The sequence below is a fragment of the Empidonax traillii genome, unplaced genomic scaffold, assembly GCF_003031625.1.
Source record: "Empidonax traillii isolate 1590-97213 ecotype Southwest subspecies unplaced genomic scaffold, ASM303162v1 scaffold295:size639837, whole genome shotgun sequence".
Taxonomy (NCBI): domain Eukaryota; kingdom Metazoa; phylum Chordata; class Aves; order Passeriformes; family Tyrannidae; genus Empidonax; species Empidonax traillii.
The window spans coordinates 366667-379829 of NW_020955488.1; the positions used below are offsets into that span (position 1 = coordinate 366667).

A 13163-nucleotide genomic window follows, 5' to 3' on the forward strand; every position below is an offset into this window, starting at 1 on the left:
CACTTCTAAACTGAACAGCTTCTATTTATGGATTTAAACATTTAATGAAAGAAAATCCCTACAAAGAGAAATCTGAAAACAATATTGAAAGAAAATATGTGAGCATTTTTCAAAGTGAATAAAATACATTTAATTTGTTCCTTGTGCCTTTAAAAAACATTTCTTTCTTTTGCAATTTACTCAGAAACCTTTTGTGATCAATTCCTTCTCCCCGTGGAAAATGTTTTATTCTTGTTATTAGAAAGTCACTATATTTAAAATACCACAGAAAGTACTTTCCATTTCCTTACTCGATCTATTTCCCTATACATTGTGTAGTCAGATGCAGTGCTCTCTAGAAATACTGCAGTTCTCTTGTGTGAGGAAAACTGAATACATCAAGAAAAGGATGAAAGCAGTTGTTGATGTTAAGGAAGTCTGATCATAATATCCGTACCTGAAATGATGAAATTCTAGTATAGATATCCAATCTCTCCATTGGTTTTAACTGCCTAATTGATCTCGAGCATTAACTATTGCACAATGCAAACTACAAAAAATAGCCGCTTGGTATGAAGTTTTCATGCACAGCCCACATTGCTATACCATAAGAAATAGTATTTCCACTGAAAATCAGGAATACTTTGCATTTCTGAAACAGCTTCACATATGAATTGTTGTAATACACAGAAGGACTAAGTATCATGTTCAAAGACAAGGTTCTGTATATAACTGTATACAATTCTGAATATAATTCCAAATGGCTGGCTCTTGGACCACTGCTTTATAAGTAAGACTTTTCCTATTAAGGTCAGTAGCAAGATTAAAAAAAAAAAATATCAAAAGCACGCACTGTGCACACAAAACTGTGGACAAATTCTTAAAAACTTAGCTGAGACCATGTGCTCCCTGACTGAGCACTGAAATGTCACCTCTGAAGCCCATTTGTTTGTGCTACACAACTTTGCAGAGAAACCAGAGACTCCTACGACCCTGGCCTCTGCAAAAACAATTAGGGGAGTTTCTTCCCCGATCTTACACAAAGTAGCCTTTGAAATTAACCACAGTCTTCCCTACAGAATCTAGGAAAGCTGTATAAGGCTGTAACTATTCGTACTGCCCAAGCAAAGCTCTCCTCTAACATCTGGTATGTGCCCTGCCAGATTAGCCTTGAACGCAGCTGCAGTTCTGCCAGCTCCTCCCACAACAGCACAGAATGGAAAATGATCCCAAATGGCTTATGCTGAGCTTGAATTTTTATATATATATATATATTCACATACACACATAGAGATACTAGGTATTTGCTTCTTAGCCGCTGTACAACACAATTCAGGCCACAAAATAACAGCCTCTGAGCACGTTGTGGATAGTTACCACACATGCTATCATTTCCCATTGCAAAGAAATCGGTTCTTGCTCCTGGCACTCCCATTAAGTGTCTCTGGAGCTCTCCAGAACTGCTGCTCTTAATGCCAGAAGCACAGAGGCTCCCCAGCCTGGGCCTCCACTCGATAGCACGCTTTTCCTCCACAGCAGATTTTAACTCTATCACTGGCTACTTGACACACGCACCAAAATATATTTACTCTCATCCATACCAGTTTACCAAAATCTGGGCTGGAACTGAAAAGGGGATCCATTTCATCTTTCTTTGCTCACTAGACTTCTTTTTAATTTCAGGGCTGTCTACTTACTTTGAAAAGGGACTGCAGGTGTCTACAATCAATTAAAAACATTACCAAACCAGGCAACAAATAGTCAGCTTAAGGACTCTGTGCCTCTCTAATCTCCACGGGCTCCCAGTATGGAATCAGACATGAGGTTTGCCGGCAACACCCTCAGCAGAGGGTCTTTGGCCAGCAGGCCCAGGTGCTGAGGGGCCCCTCTGGCCAGAAGGCACACGGTGGAGCTGTGTGTGCAAGTGCCCAGCAGCCACCTTCTCCTTCGGCACGTGCCAGACTGCCTGGATGGATCCACACTGGGATCTGGAGTTTCTGTGAGCAGCACCTCCATTTTACAGATGAGGACAGACACCATCTGCTCTATTTTGCACAAATTAGGTGTCATCCACAGGTTCTCGACTAGAAGCTTAATATCCAAACTTAACATCATAATGAGGTCAAGTGTCACCCTCCAAGACAGGCACCCTGGGCAGAAGCAGTTGGATTCAGCAATAAAAATCCCGATACAAGCAGAGCTTGCCTTTCGAAGTCTGAGCTGGGGATAAGCAAGGCATTTGGAGTTTTCCCTGGGCACTCTGATGGCACGGCTTATTCAAGTGTATTTTGCAATCTGCCCACCCTCAGCACAGAGATCAAAACCTTGACTGACATTTAATGGCAGGGTAGACATGGGATGAGGAGAAGGGACTACAGGGGTCTCTGGAGGGAGGATGGAAACTCTCGTCAGTCCTCATCCCACAGCAGGACATACAGCTAAAGCCAGACACAATGCAATCCCCTACAAGCATTAAACCACGCTAGCATGGCATGCAGGATACGTGCATTGGTGTGTACAGGCTATAAATTCAGATTCATGACTGAAGCTTCATCTTCTGCCAGGACAGAAGCACAGTGTTACCATCTGTAAATGGACTGTATATTTTCCAGTTTAGTTATTGTTATGGCTGACTAACTTTTTTCTTATTTAGCTAAGAAATGTGTTGATATTAGCCTCCCTCCAGGCTAGCATTTGCCTTGGATTTACACTGGTAATACTGGGTGAGTCAGGTAACATTTAGCTGATAAACCTTCCTGACTCATTCCATTGTATCTTATTGTGGTATGAGGATTCAAACTGACTTCTGCTGAGAAACATGTACCAAGACCACTTTCACCATGACCAGTCCTCCTTCCTAGAATCTGACAGTGATTACCACAGCAGTCACTTTGTCATTTCCTTCACTACAAAAATCAAGGCAATAACAAGAACCTCACTTCTTGTGCCCCTTTCCTCCACACCCTCATTCTGGCCCCTCGAATTTCTTGCTGTGCTCACCATCCCTGCAGTATTTATCGGCCACTCTTTAGAATCAACAGGATTCAGATGCACTTGGCCCTGACCCAGTTTACTAGTGCTCTCAGCTGCCTTTCATTTGCAGTTTCAAAAGTGACTTCAGAGACCCATGGCATCAGAAGCAGCTTTATTCCATGAAAAAAATCATCCTTCTTCAGATCTTTTAGTCCTCTGGCTTGCATTTTCTGCTTGCTGAGTTCAGCTACAGCCTCCACTTCTAAAGTGTTTCATCTTCCAGTTTCAGATTTGTCTAACTAGAGTGAATCCGAAATGTAGACTATTATATGAATACTGCAATTAAATTCTGTATCAGTCACATAGCAAGGAACTACTTCATATGACCACCTATATATTATGAGTAATACTAGCAGTGATGCACAGACTGGCAGCCTAAGGAACCTTACTAAATTGCTTGAGGAGTGTAAATTTTATATGAAAAGCCCAAAATGTACATCAGTGTATGCTGTGGTTTGTGAAATCCAGTGATTCTGTTGTTCAGTCTGCAGAGAAGCAGAGCAGGACCATTTCCCACGTGGTTTCCTTAGAACTCCTTGCATGACTGCTGCAGTTCAAGAACTGACCCTCTCCCCACCCCTGAACACATGCATAACCCCCACACATACATGCACATTCATTCTTCTGCCAAGAATTTAAATCAACAGCCAATACGGTTACAGCTGAGCGAGTTTGCAGGAACCTTCGCAGAAACTGTCTATTTTGGTTGCCTGCCAAGTTCCATTTTGTGTACTTACTCCTAATTAAAATGTATTTTAACACATTCTAAAGATGATACAAACTCTCCTCTTTAGCTGCCTGGTTTGACTGGAGACATGCAAATCAACACACACAGTTTTATCTGGGTTTTTTTCGACATATCTAATTAAATTTTCATCTCTGCAATGCAGAGACCACCACTCCCATGTATACGTTCCAAGAGCACTTTAATAAGCTAATAAATATATTTCTGAATGATTTTCTGGCATTAAAATCCCAGAGTGGTGCCAAGAAGGAAAAAAAAAATAAATCAGTCCCACAGGGGAATCCTCTACAAATTTGGCAGGATTTGGAAAACACCAACACAGGCATGTTCTGATTTGGGGGGCAAGCCTCATACATCAGGAAATCAAATGATCAAATACAGGTGGAGAGAAAAGAATGTTTTCTCCACAGAGGGGTTTTGCCTGTTTTGGTTTTTTTTCTTAGCCTACTAGTTCAGCTATGCAGCACTTTCTGTAGAAATATTGCTGCAGAGGCTCATATTGTTATATTTTCCAACACTGTTCAGTTAGAGAGCTACAGCCCGAACCCTACCCTAATATGGGCCTGTAAAGTCCCAGAGGAGCTGGACTCCTCTCCCACCTGCATTAGGCCAGCTGACAAATCTGGCACGTGGCTCACAGGGACAGGAAATCTTTCTCCTTGGGATGAAAATACATAAGGATAGACTGAGGCAACTTATTTTGGTGAGGAAAGCAATAATTCTTTGCCCCAAAGCAGCCTGGATCCTTATACAAGCAAATACTGAAAAAAAAATATAACTCAGGTTTTTTTAGAAATTACCCCCTACGTCAAGGTCTCCAGTTCTTCAGATGAATGCACCCAATCACTGTGAGGAGCTGATTCCATTTAAAAGGCAAAGCTTTGACTCTTTTAAGATTCTGAGCAATCGCATCCATGTTTATAGGCATAAAATTATGGCACCAGAATCCACTAAAAGCTGCCTAAATCCAAGGTCTTGTCTTTAGACTTGGTCTTATTTCTCTGCCTTCCCTTTTCATACTACATCTCTTGGAAGATGAGAGGCATGTTTAAAGAGCAAAACACACAAAAAAGTGAAATAACACTACAGCAAGACAATATCCAGAAATATCTATCAATTTTGTTGGTTTAGTTTTGGTTTACCTTCTCCTACTTTAATATAGATGTTTCTTGATATTTTAAGTTCAGTGAAAGATGTTACTGCTCCATATTCCTTCTGGGCCCATTGTAGCAGATGTTCATTCTTCTCAGGAAAAAACTTCTCTTCTGTTTCTGCTGACAAGGAGAAATTTCCCTTCTCAAACTGAACAACGGAACCCAAAGACACCTGATGGGAATAAAAACATATTTTTAATGTAGTACATTTATCTACCCAGACAGGTAGCAAGTTGAAGCAATGTAATCTGTCACTCCCAAACTGGAAGGTGATTATGGCTTATTTTCACCAATGCCTAAATGTCACACGTTTTAACATCTGCAAAATGATTCCTTTTTCTGAGCTGTTTTTGAAAAATGAGGTGCCCATGATCGTGGGTGGGGTGCACACGGCAAACTAACAGAGGGCTCGGAGCCACCCTCTGAAATGGCACTGCTGCAAAAGTGGAACACAGGGCTGTGAGGGGAGAGAAACTGTGGGGGCAAAGAGAGGGCTGGAAAATAATAGGAAAACTAAGCAGGAGAGAATAGGATGATCAGAGGAAATGAAGGCAGATAAGTATATGAAGCTCAGTAAAACTGGGAACGACTAAATTAACTCCCAAATCAGGCAGAACATGAGTCCAAGATGAGTGCTACATAAAGGCCAGCCCATAAACAGAAGGTAAGGAAAGAGAAAGGCTAAGAGAAAGGGAAAATATTTACTGTTGTTTTATTTACAGGAAGTGAGGAAATATTTTAGTCTAATACATAATGCAGATGAGTTATACAACTTCAGAAAAATTCTTAAAAATCAGTTACATTAACTGAGGTCTTGACTAAATGTCATTTAAAGCTAGAATGTCACTTAAAACAGTCAAAATGGAAAAACCCAGTAAGTAGAAGTGCAACAGGTTCTACAGGAAAGCCAAAGATTTTCAAACACCACTGAAGTGGCAATAGCATCATTCAAGAACAGAATGTGGCAGAGGGTCAGACTCTCTTTCAGATTGAGACCTGCTTCAACTTGTGATGGTCTTGAAAGATAAACAAGTTATTTCAGACTTATTACAATGCTACATTTTCCCAACAGCAACCTTTTGACTCACCTGTCTCAACACTTCCAAGACATTTGTCAGCTCTCAAAAGGTCCCTACAGCAAGTGGTGAAAGAGCAGCATTCCTTCATCTGCCCAACCTCAGGAGCCATCACCCATCCACACACTTCGCTGTCTCTTCCTTCAAGGTGCTCACAGCCTGGGGGCCTACACACCCTAAATCCAGACTGGTCCTATTGTTCCCAGCACTATTTCAGGGTGATACATACCAATTTTTTTAGCACCTACAAAAATATTTGTCAAAGTAGACATATGAATTAAATCCTTTGGCAAATGGAAAGAATTTCTAAGTTCTTCCCTGTGCATCCAGCTAGCATTTATTATGCACATACCACATATTCTCCTCTAAGAGAAAGCCCAGGTAAATCCGAGTTTAATTTGACCAGACCTATCACAAAAAACAGCTTAGGCAACCTTTTGCCACAATAGCTTTCAAAGTTTGAACTAACATCTGTTTTGATTCGGAATAATCTTTCTTATTTGTTGTTTTTCATATGACTATCACAAAACACTTCCTTCAAATGAAAAAAAGTCTTTACTCAGTGTAACACAGACTACACCACATTCTCTCAATACTCTCATACTTCTTAAATAAGAAAGCAAATTCTGCTATTAGAGTAAACCCACTGCCCCCAAATCTACAACAGTAGGAAAGGAGAGCAACACAGTTAATGTATTTAGTAAACAGCATTCACTGTACTTTCACCACTTAGAAGCTGCTGGATTGATTTTGTGGGGTATCAGTGCTCCTAACACACTGAATTCTGTGTAAATTAAAAGCGTACAGTCTCAGAGGATGACACTGACACACTATAAGCCAGGTCATGTCAGATCACATACAGAGCACCCCTTAGCAATGCTGTCTTTTATATCAGAGACGTGGGATATTTTTGTAGAGCTTTAGCCTAACTAGAAAAATCTCCCATGCATGAAAACTGCAGGATTCAAGGACTTAACCGGTGATTATTTGGAGGAATATTGAATAGATGTTGGCATTCCATCCGCAGAAACAAGCCTCCTTAACTACCTCAAAAATACTACAGTTTATCCAATATAGTTTAGTAGCTAGTTTACTTTACACAGTGTTTCTGGTACTTTTTATGGCCAGTGTAAGGGTAAAGCAGCGTCAGTGTATCTTTTAAGACATTTGAGGACAGCATAAGAGAAAATATTATTCCTTCTAAATAATGGCCAAAGAAATGCATTACCTTGCAACAATGCATTTTCACTGTATTTTTCATTTGAGATAGTTAAACATTTGCTAACAAACCAGCTTTCCTCCTTAGAAAGCACTTGGGTTTGCATTTATAACTAATTAAAACTTGAAAACCTTTTTCATTATTCTGCAGCATGACAAATGTCTTCCTGAGGGACAGATCTACCAAAGTTACCAAGTCCTATGAGGGAAGAACTGACAGACAGAAAGCAGAGCAACTAAGAAGTCTGGCATAAGCATCCTCACTAAGCGATCACATAGTAAACATCTTTAAATAAACATGAAGCTTATCATAATTTATTTTTTTAATCACATGCTAACGTCTGTTTGAAATGCTGGTTCCGCTAACCAGGTTTTACAAAGGACTGCAGAGTTCTGCTGTGCCTGCCAATGTTGGGATTTCTACTACATGGACCTAAGGCAAGGTTAAGTGAGCCAAACACGTTATTTTTTTTGGAAAGAATTCAACAGACTCTTCCAAAAAAGGCAAGCATCACTGTTTCAACACCTGCCTTGAACATTAACTACTTACTCTTCAGAACAAATTAAAAGCAACTCAAGCATGCTTAGCATAACCCAGAGCATTAAAACCAAATAATGTTTTAAATATTTAGGAATATATTAATTTTTATCTAAGCACTGATTATACAGCTTGACTTGGTGATTAAGAAACTGCTGCCACAGACACTTTTATCTCCTCCCTTTATCTCCTGCAGCGGTTACTTTCTGAGATTGCTGAGTGGAAAAAGTGCCCCAGCTCTATTTCTTCCAGTTGTGAGGACATGAAAAGTGACTGCACCAGAAACATCTTCTACTGCTGAGTTCACCACATGCCCTGTGACATTTCTGAGGCTAAATGAGGAAACTTCCAAAAGTTTGGACATGGAAAATCCATTTGCAAGACCAAAAGATACCGGCCATGGCCACTAACCACAGCAAGGACCGTGGTTCAAAGAGCTCTTCTGCAGTCAGAGGAAATGAGGATCAAGTACAGTATTTTGCAAACTTGCTACCAAAACCTGAGTATTCCATCAAAGAACAAAATGTGTTTAGGAACATATTTTGGTTACATACGTTACTGCCCTGCTGACAACTGGGGAAAATAGGAACCGAAATTTTCTTTGCACCATACCAAGGCAAGGGAACACATACCCCTAATGCTGGGGGAGGTGTGGGGGAAATAAAGCCTTTATACGTCCCCTAAGAAAACTTTCCAGTTACTATTCATCAGAGGGAACAACACTTAAAACCAAACCTGAGCCATCTCAAATATATACACTGGTGAGTGTGAATATTGCACACACAAAAATAGCATATTCTGTTTCTTATTTTACCTATTTCCTTCTTTCCTTCTAAATGTTTATTGCCTTTTTTCATTTGAATCGGATCCAGATGGGATATTTACTTTGTTTGTTTTACGACATTTTAAGTATTTAATGTAGTTGTAATTCAGAACTCCCAAGTAGGAAGCAAGTCCATAATTTAAGCCTTGAGAGAGAGAGAGAGGAAGGCAGCTCTGGGAGATGACTCAGAATACGAAGTGTCCGCAGCCACACATCATGAACCAATCCCTCCCTCACAGCAACAGCTACACCACTGCTCACCATGGGCCCACCAGGACAACTGAGCAACTAATCCACCCCTAGAGCCAAGATACAGGCAAATATAGTAGCAGAAAAAAGCTGCATCCTTCCTATTTTTATCTGAGATATACAGTATCAGACCTATGGTGGAACACATAGGAGAAGTGTAAATCTGCTCAGAATAAAATTAAGAAACTTGAACCAACTTTCAGAGAAGCCCACATGGGGATCAGACTCAGCTGGTCTTTTCTGATACTGTACTTTGATGTGCTTTGCTCTCCTTACAGAGGAAAACTAAAGCCATGGATGAAATACCAGGTATTCCAAAAGTCAAAAATGTATCTTCTGTTGGTCATAAATCCTCATACAACATCCTATAATCATCAAGAGAAAAATTCTCTCTGGTAAGGGACTAAGAAACATGCTGCTTTTGAAATGCCATGTAACGTTTGTGAATCATCTATCAGCTTTGCACAGTCCTTACCAGCCACAGAAGTGTGATGCTTTCAGGCAGTAGTAAAATTTTTTGTGTTCTTAAGGCCAGATACAGTAATTACAAAATTGCACTTCCAGATCTCACGTTTTTGAAAACAAACATATAAAAGCAGCATTACCTCAACTGCACTTGAGATTTTAGTTCTACTCCCTAGGAGATGCTCAGTTTGCCAGGTACCTAAGATCCTTTTATAATTAAGGCTGCTCAATGTTTTCCCAGAATAAGAGCAGAACCATGTGAGATCAGACTCTTGCACATCTTTATGCACCTAGAAATAAGAGCCTGGGATTTTCTATCAAAGCTGAAATTGTGTCAATTCAAGTGTAACTTTGAAAATCTCCAAGGAACAGTTACTAGAATGATAAAGAAACATACAAACAAAAAAATCCATGTAAAGGGGAAATCTGTTCCCAAAGTTTAGAGCTCAGCAGGGGATTATTAACTGCACACAGGTAATTGTCCACTCATCTCACATTAATCTAACAACATATTAATAGATTCAACATAACACTCATTTGACATGAGCAAAACAAGGTAGCAGAAGGGATTCTGTTTCAAGTAAGATCCCATTTAGTGGAAGAAGTGAAAGGAGAATTAAAGCCTATCTATGCAACTGCAGCTATAGTTTCCACTGGAATCAATGAGTCAGTAACACAACCTGTTGTGATTTACTATCTCCATGTCACTAACACCAGCAGCCTGCCAAAATCCACTGCCTGCTTCTGTAAACTTCCACTGGCTAAACCCCGTTTACTGAAGCAAGTAAAGAAGGGAAGGAACCATGACCATATAGAAGACTATCACAGATGCCTGTTCCAGGTCCTTCAGCTTGCTGCAAGATGGGTTTAAGATCTCAACCACTAAATTCCAGAATATTCGTTCTTCTCTTACTCTTGCAGCCTTACCTTAAAGCCCAAGTCTTCCTGACTGCCAGCCATCTTGGTTCTGCAAGTGATGGGTCTGGGCTCCTAGAGGAGCCAGGAGAAGGAAGAACACTCAGGATCAATCAGAGGCAGCAATGAGAAAGACCAGCAGAAGATAAAAGGTGCAGTATCATCCAGATCTGGCCTATCCACACTACTAACACAAAGGTCTGTTTGCAGTGATGACCCATGAAAACAGCCCACTCTCAAAGTTGAAACACCAAGCAGTAAAACCTGAGTTTTGAAAAATGTCTTAGATGACGTGGGATCCAGTAGGAACTTGGCAAACCAGGCTCTGGAAAAAGCGCTAGATTTTAAAGTCCCACAAAAGGAGAAACTACGGCACACGAACCTGCCTTGTTCTCTCTGAAATTCACTGTCAAGTTGGTATTTTTGAAATATTTCTGCCCCAACCAAAGTGATTACAGTGAAAGCAGAGGACACCTATACATCATAAACTTTCACTATTTTGGGAAGTCAACTTATAGAAAATTTTTACCATACACTGCATATTCATTTAATGTACTGTATCTTGCTTCCTAAGCCAGAAATATCCCTTCTCTTCTGTAACAGCTTCCTGAAGCAAGCTTTGAACGAAAAGAAAAACCCAACCCCCCTAAAGACACCTTACTGGGGTTATTGTATAATCTTCAACTCCTTTTACTGAATGGAGGCAATGCATTGCTTTCAAGCATGTATTTACCACCCTGTCATTTTCAGCCATCCCTACCGCTGACAGAATTCTTCCCCTCTTCTTCCAAGAGTCTAAGAACCACCACCATATGTAGCCTGAGGTCCCCCTAATATTTCTGGGAGCAAACCCACTTATATAGACCTTAGAAAGTAGTATATTGCAGGAGCTGAATCAGACCAGGAGAAAGAGTCTACAGGGAAAATTACTATTGCAAAAAGCATAGTAAGGGTTACATTTACTGAACACTGCTTTTGATTAGATGCATAGTGATAATTTTCACATTTTTTCAAAAGGCAAGGAAGTGGTGTGGAGAGGAGAGAGGAGAATATGAACTCTTCCAGGTGGAAAAGGGCAACTACAGGATTATTTCCAGCTCCTGAGTAGAAGAATGATGAAGATTTATACAGAAATAAACCCAGGATTCTACAGAAATGTAAACGTCCTTTTAAATTCCTCTTCACACTGTTACACAACATTGAAAATATACTGGGTTTATACGGAATAGTGAAAGGTCACTATTTATACCAAATTTTTTGTCACTATTCATGTATTTCCTATCCTTCCTCACTCTTCTCGTAGCAGAGTATTCTGTTCACATCTGGGTCTGTTTACCAGTGATTGGAAATTTAGCCTCCTGATTTCCCGTTAAATACTAGGCACAGGAAAACAAAAAGCACTTATTTTTCAGTGAGTTTTGTCAGTCATCCAAATCTAGTGCAAACCATAGAACAGCCTGTGGTTTGGTAGCAGTGACCCAAAATATGTGAACCATATTTTCATGAAGTGAAAGGAATGAACCAGCTATTGGCTGAAGTAATAAGAACATGGCTTTTTAATTCTTAGAAATACAGAAATTATTAATAATTAAAATCTTCATTCTAACAGTCTTCTTTAAAGACTTCATCTTCTCAAATCTCAAGCCAAGAGCATGTGATCTGGTTTTGTATTTATCGTTATGCTCTTGCTTTCTCCATTTTGCTAACTTAACACACACATTCAGTCCTATTAAAGAAGTTCTTGTGAGTAAGCTAATTTGCTTGTATAAGTGCTTTCTCATCCATAACTCTTCCTCATTCAACTGCCCAAATAACTAACTCAGAGAAAAAGCTGAAGCATTACTTCTTAAATCATATATTATATAAAATCACATATGCAGATACTTAAGGGGATTTTGGATCTATTCTAATAGTGATTTCTGCCAGGAAATCACAAAGGATTGGGTCCTTTCTTTCATTGATTTAATTCTCACTACTTTCGCTTGCTGAGTAAAGACATTCCTAGGCTATAAAAGCAATTGAGAAAGCTACCAAATCTGAAGAAAAAAGTTACTTGCTGAGTAGCACCTATAAAACTCTCTTTCTGTGAAGTTTCATAAAACTCTTGGTTTTCTGCCAAGACATGTTCGCAATAAACCAGCTTTAGGGAAGGAGAGAAATGACGACTTGATGGGAAGGAAGGAAATAATTTTGCTGTATGAAAACTTAAGTGGGGTGGTGGGAGAGGTCTGGTAATGTTTTCCTGCAAGACTGACCTGCAACAAGATCACAGGCAGAACCATTTTCTACAGGTGTTGCCTAACTTATGTAAAATTGTGATCTGTCGTCATCTAACCAGTCTAGTCACCAGTGAAGATGTCCATCTTCCTCTCCCACTCCCCCTTTACAATATAATTTTGGCATTTATTCCTTGTTGAGTTAAAAAAAAAAATTAGTACAGCTGCTAAGTATTCCCCCTTGCTGAACTGAATGGAGCTTATCACCCATGTGCTACTCTTTAGAGCAATGAGCCCATGAACATCTGAACACAAAATGCCTGTTCCCAAACTGTTGTATTTTTGTGACATGTAAAAATATACAATCAGACTAGTATGACTAGATGCACCGGTAATTGAAGCGATGATTTTCAATTACTTAGGTCAGGCGGAGTTCACGCACTAACCCATTTCAGGTATTTTTGGATTGAAATGCCACGATACTAAGGTATATTTATTTTAATGCGATGAGAATAAACTCAAGACTTACTTTACTAACGTTACAATAATATCCCAGCAACTTCTTCAACTGTCAATATATGAACAACTCATGCAGAGTCTGAAAATAACCCTGTCCATGCCAAATGTATTGCTAACACCACACTACATAGTCACCATACATGCTTTTCTGTGTCTCACACACACAGAGGAATTTTTGTCAGCTTTTTTCAAGATGCCCAAATTTTTATTTAAGACTTTTCACTAGTGTTCTT

At 39.7% G+C, this 13163-nt stretch overlaps 1 protein-coding gene across 4 annotated transcripts in view; it reads right to left on the reverse strand.

Annotated features, from left to right (window-relative positions):
• The window catches only part of TGFBR3 (transforming growth factor beta receptor 3), a 112380-nt gene that overhangs the window by 28654 nt on the left and 70563 nt on the right, over positions 1–13163 (reverse strand). For all 4 annotated transcript variants that reach the window (XM_027890722.1, XM_027890723.1, XM_027890720.1 and 1 more), the window contains exon 5: positions 4900–5083. In XM_027890722.1, coding sequence (XP_027746523.1) covers positions 4900–5083 — 184 coding nt within the window. The remainder of the gene's footprint in view (positions 1–4899; positions 5084–13163) is intronic.